At 27.6% G+C, this 17,938-nt stretch overlaps 3 protein-coding genes across 15 annotated transcripts; 1 reads left to right on the top strand and 2 right to left on the bottom strand.

The window, feature by feature from the left end:
• Positions 1 to 23: 23 nt before the first annotated feature.
• On the bottom strand, positions 24 to 2,748 carry LOC103580315 (zinc finger protein 502-like). Of its 2 annotated transcripts, none has more exons than XM_008562028.2 (4): positions 2,237 to 2,748; positions 1,598 to 1,701; positions 1,199 to 1,539; positions 24 to 561 (listed from the first exon to the last, which is right to left on the bottom strand). In XM_008562028.2, exons 1-4 carry the CDS (start codon positions 2,558 to 2,560, stop codon positions 122 to 124), a joined length of 1,209 nt encoding a protein of 402 aa, XP_008560250.1. In that variant the 5' UTR covers positions 2,561 to 2,748; the 3' UTR covers positions 24 to 121. The 2 variants fall into 2 exon arrangements, with proteins under 2 accessions (XP_008560250.1, XP_008560251.1); XM_008562029.3 differs by having other exon boundaries at positions 1,199 to 1,521.
• Positions 2,749 to 3,699: 951 nt separating this feature from the next.
• LOC103580314 (serine/threonine-protein kinase Tao) lies at positions 3,700 to 10,706 on the top strand. Of its 12 annotated transcripts, XM_053742222.1 has the most exons (9): positions 4,182 to 4,245; positions 4,311 to 4,581; positions 5,279 to 5,335; positions 5,515 to 5,813; positions 6,349 to 6,697; positions 6,831 to 7,006; positions 8,226 to 8,388; positions 8,460 to 10,032; positions 10,538 to 10,706. In XM_053742222.1, exons 3-9 carry the CDS (start codon positions 5,314 to 5,316, stop codon positions 10,656 to 10,658), a joined length of 2,703 nt encoding a protein of 900 aa, XP_053598197.1. In that variant the 5' UTR covers positions 4,182 to 4,245; positions 4,311 to 4,581; positions 5,279 to 5,313; the 3' UTR covers positions 10,659 to 10,706. The 12 variants fall into 12 exon arrangements, with proteins under 12 accessions (XP_053598195.1, XP_053598190.1, XP_053598199.1 ...); XM_053742220.1 differs by lacking the exons at positions 4,182 to 4,245; positions 4,311 to 4,581 and adding an exon at positions 3,700 to 4,161; XM_053742215.1 differs by lacking the exons at positions 4,182 to 4,245; positions 4,311 to 4,581 and adding an exon at positions 3,700 to 4,161 and having other exon boundaries at positions 5,279 to 5,394.
• A 2,991-nt stretch (positions 10,707 to 13,697) lies between these two features.
• Positions 13,698 to 17,367, bottom strand: LOC103580312 (protein NipSnap). Its single transcript, XM_008562021.3, has 5 exons — positions 16,956 to 17,367; positions 16,542 to 16,727; positions 15,469 to 15,637; positions 15,135 to 15,402; positions 13,698 to 14,071 (listed from the first exon to the last, which is right to left on the bottom strand). Exons 1-5 carry the CDS (start codon positions 17,030 to 17,032, stop codon positions 13,923 to 13,925), a joined length of 849 nt encoding a protein of 282 aa, XP_008560243.1. The 5' UTR covers positions 17,033 to 17,367; the 3' UTR covers positions 13,698 to 13,922.
• Positions 17,368 to 17,938: the final 571 nt, after the last annotated feature.

Below are 17,938 nucleotides of genomic sequence, written 5' to 3'. Positions count from 1 at the left end.
AATTAATCTATTGCCTGAAGAAATCATTTTATACAAATTTATTATTAATAAAACATTTTGTAAATAATTATAATATTAAATATAAATTAATGATTTAAATACTGCCATTAATTAGAGTTTTTTAAACGTCAACGGAGTCGAAATCTTCAGTTGACACTTCAATGCTGCTCTTACGATTTAATATTATATTTTCTATTTTACGCGGCAATAAAACTCCTACTAATGTTGACGGCATACTTCGAATAGGTTCTCCAGCATCATGTCTCTCCCTTCTTTCATCACCGGATTTATATACTTTCACCTTTGCATTTACATGAATCGCTTGTATATGTTTGCTCAGTACCGATTTAAATGTGAATGTTTTCTTACATAAATCACATTCGAACAGTACATTCTTTTCGTGCTTCGTCCTAATATGATAGTTCAGTTGATTTGAATGACAGTAACTTTTATTACACTCGTCGTATGGACAAGCGATAAGTTTTCCTTCATGGGTTTTTAAATGTCTTTTCCACTGGTTTTTAAGTAAAAAAGTTTTTTTACATACATTGCATTTATGTTCTGTAAAAAAAAAGTAAATACTTAATTATAATATTGACATTCGCGGGAAAAAAAGTCATTTAATTTTACAGGCAAAAAATCGAAACAAAATAAAAAAAAAATTTCAGTTTATCACGGACACTATGGACAAGTAATTGATTAATTAATCAAAGAATTAATTTTTAAAATGACCATCACTTTATTATTGTGAGTTTTTCAAGTTTTCAAACTCTGATGATTATTATTCAAGTTAAAATTAAAAATGTAAATGTATGGTCATCTATAAAAAAACCAGCTCTTTATAATAAATAATTCATTGCAGCATTCTAGATTTTCTTAGACCAATTAATAATTTTTCTAATTAATTTACAGATTAATCGCTACTTAAGTTTAAGGCCATTTGCAGACAGAGCCTCCGACTTTTTAAAAATTTTCAATGACTATCATAAGCTTTAAAACTTTATCAATTGATAAATAAAAATTTAAAACTTTATTTAAAAAAAGGACAACGTAGTAGTAATTAATTAATCAATTAGTTGCCCGTAATAAACTTGGATTCTGGACGTGATCAAAATGAATAATTTATCAAAAAATTTCATGAATGAAATTGTCGATTTTTTTTACTGACGTCGATAATTGTTGAATAAAAAAAAATTACCTTTTGGATGATCCTTAGAATGTTTTCGTAATTGAATGAAAGTGTCGAATATTAGATTACAATTCGCCTTAGGGCATTCATACTTGACACCGTGTGACTTTTCGTGTCTATGTAATCTAGATATGCTTTGAAAGTCACGCTCGCAGTACTTGCACTTCAACAACTGGCCTTTGTGAAATGCCATGTGCTCATCGTATCTGTATTTTTTACGAAAATTTATTTTGCATTCATCACAAGACAAACGGTCTTTGTTTCCGTGCACTCGTCGATAATGTTTTACTAGATTTTCACGGCTTTTTAATGTCAAGTTACATGAGCCGCATCTATACAAAATTATTGTACTGAAATTATTAGAAATTAGTCTTAAAATTAGTGTACTAATTAATTAGGCACACTTACACAACAGCTTCATGAATGGACTTGTGACTTAATAAGTGTCGTTTTAAATGGGATGATGTCGTGTAACTCTTGTTGCATTTTTCAAAATTACATTTGTAAGGTCTCTGAAATTTTAAAAAATTTTTTAATTACATGTGACAGCATCAGCATCAGGGAGAGACATTTTTAAATTTAAGACTTGAATAAAATTTTTAAAAATTCATATGAAGGATTTTTCAAAATATGTGAATGTGACTGAAAAGTGGAAGCTTTTCAAATTTTTGAATAAATAAATAAAATGTAAGTATAATAAAAAAATTTTATACATCCAATCATCTAAAATTTATTCTAAAAGGTGGCCGATAAAAGGAATCTAGGCAGACTGATAAAGGGAACATCAGGAATTGAAGTTATTTTCATTTATTATTTAATTTCTAATAAATATTTTTGAATTTCTTTTTTTTTAATTTGAAGTTAAATGTATAAGCTTCAAGGTTCTACACTGTTTTATACATAAATTGGTTTTTTATATTTTAATCCTTAATTAGAAAAAAAAAAATACGCTTAACTGGGCTGACAGAACTGGGTCACTTACTTTACACGCATTTTCAAAAATTTTATTGTTTTCCAAAAATATTTATTTTAATATAAAATTTATACTTCTCCAGTGTGTTGACGAAGATGCCACAGTAGCCGTGATGGTTTTTTAAATGATCTATCGCAACCATCAAATGTACATTTATGTTTTAAATTTGAATGTTTTTTTTCAAAAAAACTTATATCATCATCAGGTTCATCATCATTATCATTTTCACCTTCATCACCATCGGTACCACCGTCATTATTTTCACTTATCTTACAATGATCATCTTTTTGATTCAGAGCACTATTATCATTATCAATTTTTTCAGTTTCATCTTCGATTTCAGGAATCTCTGATTTTATATAAACAACTTCTGTTTCACTGTCACTAGTTAGACCCATTTTTTAAATAATTAATATTTTTAAAAATTCAAATTAAATACTTAGTCTACTTGTCTTACTAAAAAAACAGAAATCATTAGTGGTAAAGTTATAAAATCATTGTGAATTAGAATAATTATTTGACACTTATTTGTTTTATGTAAAATAGTTGCAATAATTAATTATCAATAACCAAACCATTGAGCGCATGGTTGCTAGATAGAAGATGGATAAATAAAGAGCGTGCCCCGCGGGAAAATTACAAACTAATTTTTAGTGATATTGAAGTTAGCTGACGTTTAATAATATTTTTGATTTCTTTTAAAAATGATAAATTGTAAAAAATAAAATATTTAAAAAATTGCACCTATAGCTTTTTAATTTTTCTACATGTGCATATTTTTAGTTTTTGTTTTTTTGTAATTAATTTGTTTTTAAAAAAATTCAAAAATTATTATGAGTGTAAATTTAGCAGACATAATAAGTTCGAAGTGGCAAATATGAGACAAATTTTAAATTACAAATAAACGAATAAAGCAATAAAAAATATGAAAATAAAAAATTCACATACTGATTTTCAAATTTATAAATGCGCATTTTTTTAATTTTATCCGATTTACATTTAATTCACTTATTTCAAAATTTTTTTAATTTAAAATCGTCAGCTAGATTCACATCATCAGACATACGACAACTTTTTAATTCTATATAAAAACTAAAGAATTAAAATAATAAAATTAAAAAAAATGCATGCACTGATTTTCAAATTGTCTAAACTTGCATTTTTTTAATTTTTATTTTATAACCATTCTAATTTATTATTCCAAAGCTTAAAAAATTCTCATGTCCCCTAACTTTGTCTTAAAATTATTAGACGTCGGCTGACTTCACTGTCATTAAATAATTTCAAAAAAATTGACAGTTCCCGCGTTCTCTAAATAAAAGACAAAATAATTTTGACCAAATGTTGCTTTTTGATCAAATTTTTCCCAATAAATTCTTAATATATCTGTCAAACTGTCATCCCAACACGTCTTCGCGCGAAAATTTAAAATGACTTCCAGCGCGCGAAATTCAAAACCCTTAAACCAGCAGATGCCTCTGTCTCTTATTTCTCAGCTTCGACTCCTAGAGACCTCACTGGCAACCTAAGCCGGAGTTTAGCTAAAGGGTTAAGGGTTCGTCCAACTAATAAAGTAATCCCAAAAATTACATCCTCACCTATCACCCTCATTAAAAATCCATTTCCCTGTCAGCGAATAAAATTATTTAAAAAAGTAAATAATAAAATAATTTAAATACACAAATAAGTTTCTCATAAAATAGTTTCTCATGCGCGTGTGTAATTAATTAGTTAATAAATTCGCGTGCATGCGTGCGTGTCACTCCACACTCCAATCTACAATATTAAAGATATATCGGGGCGTGTACATACATAATAATTTATAATTATACTACAATAATTATAAAATTAATAATTATTTTATAAATAATATCAATAATGTTTATTATCAATAAATATATATAATAATATATAAATGTTACTATGTGATTAGTGTGTTAACAAAAACAAAAGTGTCTGTGTTTTGTGATCGCGCGCATGTTCAGCTTATCGCCATTTTGTAGGTGAATATTACCATCCTAGCTTTTTTTTTATTAACTCACACATCTACATAAAACTCAACTAAAAAAAACTTTCAACAAAAGTATATTACATATTTATAAAATATATATTTAGTATTAAAAATATATGATAAAATTTCTGTTGTAGTTTTCAGATAATTTAAATTCTCAGTTAATTTATTTACGGTGATTTTAGTCCTTGTTATTGTTGTGTGCTGGGCGAGATTTATGAACGTCAATTGTAACGCAAGTTGGTGCGAGTAGAGGGACAATTAAATTTTTTTTTCTTTTCCTCTTCTCTACTCAGAATCTACTCTAGTTTACAATTTTTTATCTACTTATCAATCAAATTATTTTACTTATAATATTAATTAGTAATTTATGTCTCCATTGACGTGCGTTGTCTTGTTAAGTATCAGGTCATATTATAATTTAAAAAAAAAATGTACAAGTGAAATTGTGTAAAAAAATAATTTGCGGTCGATGAATTCGCGGCCAATGCCATGGCCATTGATTTTTGATCACAAGTTTTATTTATTTTAATAACTTATTACACTTGTTAAATATTTATGATCCACGAGTGTCAATGTAGCAGGCAGACAAATTTAAAATTATAAATAATTTCAAAAATAATATTTTTAAAAAATGCACTTATTAATTTTTCAATTTTTTAAATGTGCATTTTTTTTTAAATTTTATTTTTTTAATTATTTACTCTATTATTAATTTTAAATTTAATATCTGCTGCATTCATACTCATGATTCTGAAGTTAACAGACAGTTTAAAATTTTTGTAATTTTTTTTAATAATTTAATTTTAAAAAATTAAAAAAATACACCTGTGGAAAATTTTAAAAACTATATGTGTAATATTTAAAAAACGTTATTTTATAATTATTTACTCTATTAATTTTAAATTTAATGTGGAAAATTTAAAAAACTGTATGTGCAATTTTTTAAAATTTGTCGTTTTTAAAAAAATTCAAAAGTTGATAGACGTTAGGTAACTTCAGTATCATAAATATTTAATAGTAATGACACTTGTTTAAATTATAAAATATGTTAGTTAATAATTATTATTTGAATTTATAGTCAAATATATTTATTTACTTGTAGGTAAAACAATCTAGTTAATTAGAGGATGGACTGACATGAGCTCACACGAGGCACAAGGTAAAATTCTATGAACAGACGTGGTGGTGCTGTTGTCGGTGGCGGTGGTGAACCATCGGGTAATAAACCTGATAAGTGATAGAAAAAAAAAAAATAAAATAGAAAAAAAAATAGATAAAATAGAATAAAAGTGACGGACAATTATTATTGTACGTACTTATAATAAATTACTATGCCAGCAGTACCGAGACCCGGTAGTCTCAAGGACCCTGAGATTGCCGAACTATTTGAAAAAAATGACCCGGAAAAAATATTTGAAGACTTGCGTGAAATCGGACATGGGAGCTTCGGTGCAGTTTACTACGCGAGGTGTTCGCTCACCAAAGAAATCGTTGCTATTAAAAAAATGTCATACCTCGGCAAGCAGACTGTCGAGAAGTGGCAGGATATTCTCAAGGAAATAAGATTTCTGAGACAGCTTAATCATCCGAATACCATTGAATACAAAGGATGTTATTTGCGTGATCATACAGCATGGGTAATTTATTAATTGCTGATTGTAATTATAAATCGACCTTCTAATTAGCAAATTGTCTAGCTTAATTTTTTTAGTAGGTGATTCTGTGCAATTTTCAGTCACTAATAGTCAGAAAAAATATTATTTGAGTAACCTAGACTAAAATATCATCCATATACTAGATGTGGAATTGATTTTTAGATGAAAAAAAATTTTAAATTACTTTTATTTTCCATAAATAATGTACCTGAAGATCGGAACGTTTTTTGCGCAATGAAAATTTAAAAAATTCATGTAATTTGACTTCAAAGGTGACTTGAGAAGTAGTTGGGGCTGGCCTGCAATTTTCTACTGACATACGAAACATTTCAGAAATCTCGATTCAGTAGATTTTCAACTTTTCATTTCGTTTTTTTATTTTTGTTCCCGAAAAACGTTCTGATCTTCAGGTACATCATAAATGGAGTTCAATTAACAATTTGCTAATTAGAACGTCAAAATAATTGACTATAAAATGTAAATTATTTAATATTTTTTATTTTTGTTTATTGTTCAGCTGGTAATGGAATACTGTCTCGGTTCGGCTTCTGACATAATAGAAGTCCACAAACGTCCGTTAAAAGAAGACGAGATTGCGGCAATATGCGAAGGAGTATTACGCGGATTACATTACCTCCACTCTTTGGGCAGAATACACCGTGACGTAAAAGCTGGTAACATTTTATTGACTGAAAATGGTACTGTTAAACTCGCAGACTTTGGTTCCGCGAGTATAAAATGTCCAGCGAATAGTTTTGTCGGCACTCCATACTGGATGGCGCCGGAAGTTATTCTTGCTATGGATGAAGGACAGTACGATGGAAAGGTTGACGTTTGGTCACTTGGAATCACGTGTATCGAATTGGGTAAGGTTCGTTTTGTTTATTTTTTTTTTTTAACGCCACTTGCATCTACAAGGTATCAATATATATTTATATATATTTATTTAAATGTCGCAATGACTTGGACTTGGGTATTTTATTGTTTAAATTATTTCAGCGGAAAGAAAACCACCGTATTTTAATATGAATGCTATGAGTGCGCTTTATCATATCGCGCAGAATGATACACCGACGTTAAACTCACCGGATTGGTCCGATGTCTTTGGATATTTTGTTGAAGTTTGTTTAACTAAAAGTCCAAATGAACGACCTTCGTCTGGTACATTACTTGGAGTAAGTATTTTATTATTATTTTGTTTATTTAATTTACTCCACAATCTAATATATTTTTTCCAATGAAGGGACTACAGTTTTACTGATCTAGTTTAATTGACATTTTTTATTGCATTTCGGGTAACGTTTCGTAAATATTTTCCACATCATACTCATGTCTAAATATAAAGGGTGGATGTTTATTACACAGATTCTGATGACATCGATGTATAGATGATCCAGATCCCAATGATTCGGATCCCGAATATTCAAATCCTAATTCAACAAATTCTTGACGACACAGATTGACTTTCTTACTTACTGACCGTAATTTTTAATTCAAAAAGAAAATGTTGGATTCAAGAATTTCTATAGAAAGTTTATAGAAAATCAGGACTCGTCATCGTCTAAGAAAATCTATAGAAAATCAGGACTTACCGTCTAAGAAAATCTGTTGAAAATCAATGATCCTGAAGTTAACAGACAATCAGCAATGTTTGACTTTTTTTTTAACAAACAAAAAAAAAAAAATAAATAAAAATATGCACATGTAGAAAATTTAAAAAACTATAGGCGCAATTTTTTCAAATGTTTTTTTTTCATAATTTATTATTTAAAAAAAAAAAACCCAAAAAATATTGGACGTCGGCTAACCAGCATCATTGAAAATCAGGAGTTTCAACGTCTAAAAAAAACCTATAGAAAATCTTGAATTCAACACTTTCTTTTTGATTTAAGATTTACGGGCAGTAAATAAGAAAGTAAGTCTGTGTCATCGGGATCCGGGTGATTGATGATTTGAATCATCAGGAATGTGTAATGGGAATCCAGATATTTGGGATCTGAATTATCGGGATCTGGATCGTCAATACTCCTGCGTCATTGGAATCTGTGTAATAGACATCTGTCCCATATATTTTAACTGTCATGTGTATTAAAATTTTATTAATTAATTTGTTGGATAAATTTTAGCCTGCGAAATTTGAAAATTCTGATAAGAAAATTTCACTGAAAATTTCCAAATTTTGTTTACCTCCCAATGGACATCAATTGTAAGTAATTTTTTTAAAATTAATTGATAAAATTTTGATACGCTGATGACAATTGAGTCATTGAAAATTTTTAAAAAGTCGGTGGTACTAAAAGATGTCAATTAAATTAAATCAGCAAAGCCGCAGTCTCTTCATTACAAATAAATCATTATTATTTATTATAAATAATAATACTATTTATTTATTAGCATCCATTTGTAACACGTACACGTTCACCTCAAGTTTTAATTGATTTGATTCAACGAACCAAAGCAGCAGTACGTGAATTAGATAATTTAAATTATAGAAAAATGAAAAAAATATTAATGATTGATGCTTGTGAAACTGAAAGTGCTGCTGGTGATGCTGATGGTTTGTATTTATATTTATATTTAAATTTATTTATTTATGATTAAATAACTTAAGAGTTAAATTAATTGTAGATACACCTGATGAACAAACAGGTGGTGACAGCAGTAAAAGTAATTCGATAACATCCGAGCACTCGATTCACTCAATGGGTGTATCAGCAAGTTCACAAAGTTCATCAACAAATAGCCTGCCACTGCCGAATGCTGATTCAAATGACTTTTCATCTGGATCCGTTCGTAATCGTCACAAAGTAACGGGTGTCACTGCCAATTTAATAGAACATGGTGCCAATAATTTTGCCACAATACGTACGACATCAATAGTTACTAAGCAACAGAAAGAACATATGCAAGAAGAAATGCACGAGCAAATGAGCGGGTACAAGCGTATGCGACGCGAGCATCAAGGCGCGCTTGTTAAACTTGAAGAGCGTTGCAAAATGGAGGTCGAGTCACACAAACAATTGCTGGACAAAGAGTACGAGACTTTGTTGCAACAGTTTAGCAAAGAACTGGAAAAGTTACAGTTCAGGCACTTGCAGGAGTTAGAACGTAAGTTGAAACAGAATCAAAATGCCGAGAAGAAATTACAGAAAGAAATAATTGGCCGTCAGGAGGCTGATCGCAAAGCGCTCGAGACACAGCAGAAACGCGAGTACAAGGCTTACAAAGAACGATGGAAGAAAGAACTGTCTCAGGATGAAGTAACGCCCAAACGTCAGCGTGACGCGACATTGCAAAGTCAGAAGGATAATTTGAGGCAGATGGAAGCTCAAGAAGAACAGCGACTTGCTCGTGGGCAACGCGAGTATCTTGATCTGGAGATACGTAAATTCCGTAGAAAAAAATTGCTGATATTTCATAGTCTTGAGCAGGAGTTGTTGCGAGAGGAATTAAATAAACGGCAGCAACAGTTGGAGCAAGCGCATGCTATGCTGCTGAGGCATCATGAGAAAACTCAGGAGCTGGAATATCGGCAACAGCGGGCTGTACATTCTTTGAGAGAGGAACAGATACAGCGGCAACATGCCACTGAGTTGTGTAATCAACAGGATTATATGCAGCGCGCGGAACGTGATTTGAGAAAAAAGCATGCCCTTGAATTGAAACAACAGCCCAAGAGTTTGAAACAAAAGGAAATGCAGATTAGAAAACAGTTCCGTGAGACGTGTAAGATTCAAACGCGTCAGTACAAAGCGCTCAAGGCACAGATTTTACAGACAACTCCTAAAGATGAACAAAAAACAGTAATTAAGAAATTGAAGGAGGAACAGCGACGCAAGCTCGCGTTGTTGGGTGATCAGTATGAGCAGAGCATCGCTGAGATGCTGCAGAAACAGAGCATCAGACTAGACGAGTCCCAGGAGGTTGAGTGTCATCATCTTAAAGAACGGCTTAATTATGAGCTGGAGATACTGATGGCGTATCAGTCGAAAAATAAAATGCAAGCTGAGGCACAGAGAAATCGTGAACGTCGCGAGTTAGAAGATCGTGTTTCTGTAAGACGGGCTTTGCTTGAACAGAAAATGGAACTTGAAACTCAAGAGTTTTTACAGGAACGCAGTGAGAGAATACGTTTGTTGCATGAGAGACAGGAACGTGAGTTGCAGCAGTTTGATGACGAGAGCGCAAGAATTGGTTTTAGGTATTTTGACTAAATAATTTTATTATTCAAGTAATTAAATGGTTTATTTATTTATTAATGATATTAATAAATTACTGAGTCGTCTCTGTAACAAAAAAAAATTAATTAAAAATATGATGAGGGTACAGAAGTTTTTGCTGAACTATAAGAATAAAAGAAAAGAATTCGACAGCAAGACAATTAGTAAAACTATCAGCAAGACCATCAGGAAGACAATTGTCTTGCTGATTGTCTTATTGACATATTTTTTTAACAGCTTTAATTTCAACATTTTTTTTATAACATTCGATATTTGAATATATCTTTTAATTCACGTGAATTTGCTCGCAAATGTCATTTTGATACTGGGCAATTTGCGGGAATTCTTTTCTTTTATTCTTATTGTTTAGCACGAACTTCCGTACACTGATGATGACTGTAAAAATATAACGCAACTGCATAATTACTTATTACGTTAGAAATGACTTGTTTTATCAGATGATTAATAATTATAATTATTTTTCAGTGCACTAGCAATAGCCGAAGCATCAAAAGAATCTTATCCAGACGATGACAGTTTAAGTGGTTCCATGTTGAGTTTAGCTCACAGCAATAGCTCTACATCTTTTCCTCCCAATAGTCTTTAATTATTAAAATTAATATTAATAACATTTAAATAAATATTAACATTATTATTATTATTATTATTATTATTAATACAATAACTATAAATATATAATAATAATAACTACAATCAACATCTTATGGATATAAGACATGTCTCCAAACGAGCCCACGTGACATTAATTTTAAAAATAATATAGAAGACTATGTAGTTTTAATGTATCAAAAATTTTTTTTTATTTTATCAACACTGTCAATGGCTAAGGTTTCCAGTAAAGATAGTAAATAAATATATATACATATATATATAGACATGTACACAGAAAAGAAGATTTCTTAACGCAAAAAATTTTTACTTACCCCGAAAATTTTTTTTTATTATGAACTGAAGTGAGAAAAAAATTCTTGAGCTAAGAAATTTTTTTCTAGACCCAAGAAAATTTTTATTTTCATTTTATAATGCCAAGATTTTCTTGTTGCGTAAAAAATTTTTTTGAAGCCAGAAAAATTTTTTGAGGTGAGAATAAATTCTTAAGTCAAGAAATTTTTTTTTTCTGTACATATGTAGTATATATATAATATATATACTTCCTTATACAACAAACACCCATTTTCATCTACATTTATTATTTAAAAAAAAAATTACTAAATTATTTACCTCAATTTATCATTCCCCATTAAATTTTGTATCTTATACTCGATAATTTTTAAAATTAATCACCAAATTGTGACATTTATTATTATTATTATTATTTAAAAATCAAAAGCTTAAGCGCTTTAACGAAATAAAGCAACGATTTTAGTTAACTACTTTAATTAATTAATTAATTAAAATTAATAAATTAATGATTTAAATTTAAAATTGTGTTTAAGTGAAATTAAAATAAATATATTTTTTCCATAATTAATTAAAATATTTAAATTTGATGTCACAATCTGCTGATTAAATGACGTAAAAAAAAAAAAAATAAAATAAAAATTATAATTATAATAACCATGTAAATAATTTATAATTAATTTAAAGTATCAATTGATTAAGAGCTAGTGTGTATGAAAGACGAAGGAAATAATAATAATAATTAAATATAATTAATAATAATAATAATTGTTTACACATGATAACATGAATAATTAAAAAAAATAATATTTATATAAATATATAATTATATTTAATTATTTGTCATTTGGCTAAAAATTTATTTGGTACAGCGACCATATTTTTTAGGATCTGCTCCAATATTATATATTAATAATAATAATAATTAATTAATTAATTAATATCGAAAAAATTAACATTTGTTTGTATTATAAAGGATCGCTACGAGTATATCAACCATTAAATAGATTAATAATTAATGACTTCGGTAACAAAACATAATTAATTATTAGAAAATATTAAATATAAACAATAATAGTAATTTATAGTTTAATTAATTGATAAATATTATTTTATATTATTATTATAATAATAATAAATAACATTATTGCACTTTGCTATCATTGCCGATAATAAGTTTAGTAAAATAAAAAAAAAAAAAAAAATAAAAATGAAACATAATTTTTTAATTGTTGGCATTTTAAAATATTCGGTAGACTTAATTTAAATATTAGATAATTAAAAAAAAAATAATAGTAATAATAATAATTAATAAGTAATTAAAAGTAAAATGAAGCTTAAATGTTTTTTTATCCAAAGCACGATTAAATAAAAAAAAAAAAGAGAGTAATGCATCTGTTGTGCGTATAATTAAAATTGCACTGTAAAAAATTAGCGGAGTGAATATGGAGTCAATTTGGAGTTAATGCGAAGCGGGTGATTCTTTATTTATTTAATATTCTTGGAGTTAATTTTACTATGAAAGGAAGTTTAATTTAATATTTAAATTCCAGTTCGGAGTTAAATTAACTCCTAAAAGGAGTTTACTTTAATATTAAAACTCCGAATCAAAGTCAATGTGGATTTAAATAAAATCACTCCGGTGAAAAAACAAACTTCTTATTTACTCCGAGTCAATACGGAGCAAATGACTGTTTATTTATTCAATCTCCTCGGAGTTAAATTAACTCCCAACAGGAGTTTTTAACTTTAATTTTAATATTAAAACTCTGTAGGAGTCAATGTGGATTCAAATGAAATCCAAATCCGCTAAAAAAACACTCCTTATTTACTCCATGTGTATAGTGGATTTTTTTTTTACTCCGAGTGTGGATTAAATACGGAGCGAATTCTTAATTCATTAAATCCCTTCGGAGTTGAATTGACTACGAAGAGAAGTCCAATTTAAAATTTAAATTCCGGTTCGGAGTTAAATTTACTCCTAAAAGGAGTTTATTTTAATACTAAAACTCCGAATTAGTCAATGTAGATTGAAATAAAATCTAAATCACTCCGGTGTAAAAACAAACTCATTTACTCCGTATGCATAGCAATTTTTTTTACTCCGGGACGAGTAAATTCGAATTCAAATAAAATCCGTAATCACTCCAAATTTTTTTACAGTGTAATTATTAATTACTATCAATAATTAATAATAAATAAATGTTTGTTTTTTTTTTAAATTTGCCTTCCACATTCACCATGGGCTCTTCCAAAGGCAATTAAAATTGTCAATTAACATTAAAATTAATGAATAATTATAAAATATTTAAGTAACTAAATAATTATTGTTTTTAAAAGACGATTTAATATACGGATGAGTTTTTAAATAATTGTTTTTTTTTTAATTGTAATTTTTCACTAAAATTATTTATAATTATTATTAATTATTACCATACGTATTTTTAACGCGCGACCAATTTCTTACTCATTAATTATTATTTATAATGCGGTTAATTAACAATTAAATCGCACATGATCTGAGAGATTAAAAAAAGTAAAAACGATTGAACACATGAGGTTTTTTCTTTAATATTTTATTATATTTATTAATAATTAATGATATATTATAATTTACTAATTAATAAGTTGATATTTTATATACCAATTAATATACACATTGAATTGTTAATGCAATTCTTGAATTCAAAATCAAATAAATTTTTTCTGTTTTGTTATTAAGTGTATAATTAGAAATATATATATATAAAAACAAATAATAATAAGTATTTGCGTAGTAATTGTGATAAGAATGTTACTTTTAATGACTCGTTTGGATAAATTTAAAAAAGCAATAGCTTTTTTTTAAGCTGCTTTTTTAAAACTGATAAATCATTTTTAACAAAAATAATAATATTTATATATAAATATATATATATATAAAAAATAATAATTATAAACAATAAAAATTTTATTGAGTAGGTGAAAAATTTGTGGGTTTTAAAATACGACTGTGCATTTCACGTATCAGTGGCACTGTGTAAGCAACACATTCGTCCCATCCTGGTGATCTCCATGCGCTTTCACGAGTTTCTTTTCTTGCTTGTAGATCTTTATAGCCTGATTATTTTAAATAAATATTTTTAATTAATATTTATAAATTAGATACTAAAATTAATTATAAGGAGCTTCTGATCAAAATTATTTAAATGAAATTATTATTTTATTTTATTAATTACCTTAATTATTAATAAATTTTAAATATAAAACCCGAAATTTAAATTATTTTAGAATGCAAATTATTAAATTTTTAAAAAATTTATTTTCAGTTCACTCGTAATAATTTGAAATTTATCTTTTATGAGCAAAAATAAAATAAAATTTTATAAATCGAAATTCAAGTAACCGGGAAACTTCTGTTAGATAATAATTAGCTTAAAGTATAAATAATTTATATACAAACGTATTCAAATCTTCTTTTCTCTAAGGCGATTACTATCTAGCACAGAAGCTTATAACTTTTTTTTTTCATGGATAAGATAAGAGACCCAGTACCCGATCAGGGAACTAATACCCGATCACTCATGTATTTGTATATCTATATTTACTAAAGATATATAAATAGATGGAGTGATCGAGTAATAGTTCCTTGATCGTGTACTTATCCAGTCGATACTCTGAAATAGGAGACTGAAAAAAATTCACATAAGAAAATATAAGAAATTTTTTTTGTATCTATAAAAAATAACACGTAATAGATTTTTTAAATTTCGAATAGCTGCCGTATAAGTGTAAGCAGTCCAACTATAGGTACACATTTTTTTTTACTTTAGTGACGCATTATTATAAAAATTCAGTAAATTCAAGTTTTGAAATTTAAAAAATATCACGTGTTATTTTTTATAGACAAAAAAAAATTTCTTATACTTTTTTAAATGATTTTTTTCTCCACATTCGTTTGAAAGTTTTTTAAAAATTTTTTTTTTGTTTATGAAATATTATTAAAAAGTCTGTTTTTGGGGTTTTTATTTTTTTCTCATCAACCCTTGGAGTGATCATTTTTTATTTTAGATCGGGATGATATCATAGACCTTCAACCAAATTTGCACCAACTTTCGAGAATGTCTCCTATTTCGGAATTTAGACTTAAGTCTTTTACTTTAATTATCAACAAAATACTTACACCAAATATGATGAACATTATAAAGTCTTCCAATCTGTGAAAAATAACCAGCAAATGCTTCATCATTATTTCTCCTATAATTAATAGCACGTGCCCAATTGTTACCCCACTCTATCATGGTACCAGGTCTTAATCTATAGCTTCTTATCTCATAGATATTTGGGCCCTCACGTTTACCCAGAAGCGGCCAGTAACTAAATGCCAGCAGATACTGCAAGTGCCGTGATCGCAAAAAGTTACCGCGCTCTCGTAATAGTCGTTGATAAGACTGCAAAAATAATTATCACCAATAAATCCCTTGGCAGCTAAATTATTATTAATTTAAATTAAGTACTTCATCTTTAGATAATGCTATTTGAGCGCGATCAATACGTTCAAATCCTCCGGTGTACTGCCACAAATGTAAAGCCTGATCAAGATCGCCGACTTCGACAGTCCACGAGCCGACTAATTCGCAATGTAATTCACTCTTCTTGGAGTGGATGAGATTTACATTTTCTTTGCTGTAATTTTAATTAGTGAGACATTTTATTATTATTTATATATCAATTTTTAATTCAAAAACTACAATAATTAATAATAAATAAAAATGTTGATAATTATACTGAAATGTCTACTTATTTTTTTTTTGTCAACTAAAAATCTTTTGATAAAAATTTTTTTTTGTTTTCTTACTCGATGACGAAAATGGAAAATCAATGAAAATAAATTTCTGTAATTTTAATTTAAATCCATGAGAAAACAATTTATTTTTAAATATTTTTATAAGAAACAAACAAAATATTTTTGTTTTCATTTATTTTTATTATAAATTTAAATAAAACCCGCTTTAAATTAAAATTGAATTTTTTTTTTATCAGCTCAATTATCACATGAAAAATTCAAATTTCTGATAAAAATTAATTTTTCAAATCTATTGGACCTATAAAATATTAGAATAAAAATTTTACTCTAATTTCGACTGATTCTGAAGTTAGCCGTCTAATAATTTTTGAATTTTTTTAAGAACAAAAAATTAAAAAAAAAATATTAAAAAAAATGGCACCTATAGCTTCTTTAATTTTCTACACATGCATACTTTTTAATTTTTTTTTTGTCATCGATTTGTCGAAAATTGTTAAATGACAATTTGTTGAAGTTAACAGACGATTAACAATTTTCAAATTTTTTTTCAACAAATCAAATAAAAAAAATTATATACATGTAGAAAATTTAAAAAACTATAGGTGCAATTTTTAATTATTTATCGTTTTGAAAAAAATTCAAAAATTATTAGACGTCAGTTAACTTCAGTGTCATTTATTTGGCTGTAATTGACATCAGCTGGGTAATAAAAAGCAATTGAACTTATTAGCATGAATGATAAAAAAAAAAGTATTTGTCATTGAAAATAGTCATTGCACTTACTAATTAGCGAGATATTTGTCAATAGAATCAGGTCGTACATTGTGGGTGTGTAATGCATAAATAACTTCTTTGTCTGACAGCATTCGTGAATGTGATTCTTTGGTAGGTTCTATTTTTCTTACACCAAGTTTACTTAGCCATCCTTCACTTTTGTCTTGACTCAACGGTAATGATCTCGTGATAAATCTTTATCATTAGAAAAAAAAAAACAATTACAGACAATTACTTATGGGTATAAATGTATTAGATATAAAACAATTTATAAATTTTAATATTGAAATTTTAAAAAATGCGCGTACTGATTTTTTAATTATCTAAGTACGCATTTAAAAATATTTTATTTATTTAAAAAATTGATAATTGTCAGTCAAATTCACTTTCATATTACTCAAATTATTTAATAAAATTTCTTACCGAGATGTTGTTAAAATTGGCAAGTTTCTGACAATTGCCGGCATTGATAATCGCCTTGAAATCACTGATGTCGACATACTTTTTATTTACTAATAATTGTTTATTATTAATGTTAATTAATTAAATGCAAGTGGAAGATTTGTCACTGGTAGAGTAAAATATAAACAAATATGTTTATGTTTATAATTAAGTATATAAATTAAAAGTAAAACACCAGAATGTTGAGCAATATAAATATAAATTTGAATGATGTGATCTTGTGATGTATAAAAGAGCTTCGGGCTTTGGATTCTGGAGTAGTGGAAATTGAAAACAAGTCGATCAGATGATTTTGATCATGATGATGATGATTGGTGATGGTTTAATACAATGTCCAACTTGAATGCAAGCTCGTCATGGCTGCAATTGATGAGTGGCGCTATTGGTAGCGTTTTTTAAAACTACTGCCATCATGTGATTGGAGGTCATGTGACAGATACAAATGGCTGCATGTGATCGTTACTATTTGATGTTTATTTTTATGAGTGTGAATGTAGCAGACAGACAATTTGTAAATTTTAAACAAATAAGTAAATAAATTTAAATAATTAAATTTGAAAAAATGCGCGCGCTAATTTTTAGATTATCTAAGTACGCATATTGTTGATTTTCATTCTGCTTATGTTTTATTTATTTATTTAAAAATTTAAAAAACTACCACTTGTCAGTTACAGCGATGCTCATTTGTTTTTTTTTTTAATTTAATGAAATTTTGCTTAAGGAAATAAAGGGTTGTTTCTGACACTTTAAGTGACAGTTGAGGTTATTTTATGATAATTAATATAAAATTGAATTTAAATAAATAGTATTTTATATAACAAACAAATTTAGAATTTTTAGATAAGGATGAGTGTGAATGATGTATGATACTGAAGTCAGCTGACGTCTAATAATTTTTGGATTTTTTTAAAAACGATAAATTATAAAAAAAAATATTTGAAAAA

The sequence above is a fragment of the Microplitis demolitor genome, chromosome 10 (genome assembly GCF_026212275.2).
Source record: "Microplitis demolitor isolate Queensland-Clemson2020A chromosome 10, iyMicDemo2.1a, whole genome shotgun sequence".
NCBI classification, from domain to species: Eukaryota; Metazoa; Arthropoda; class Insecta; order Hymenoptera; family Braconidae; genus Microplitis; species Microplitis demolitor.
This window is presented reverse-complemented; position numbering and strand designations above follow the sequence as displayed.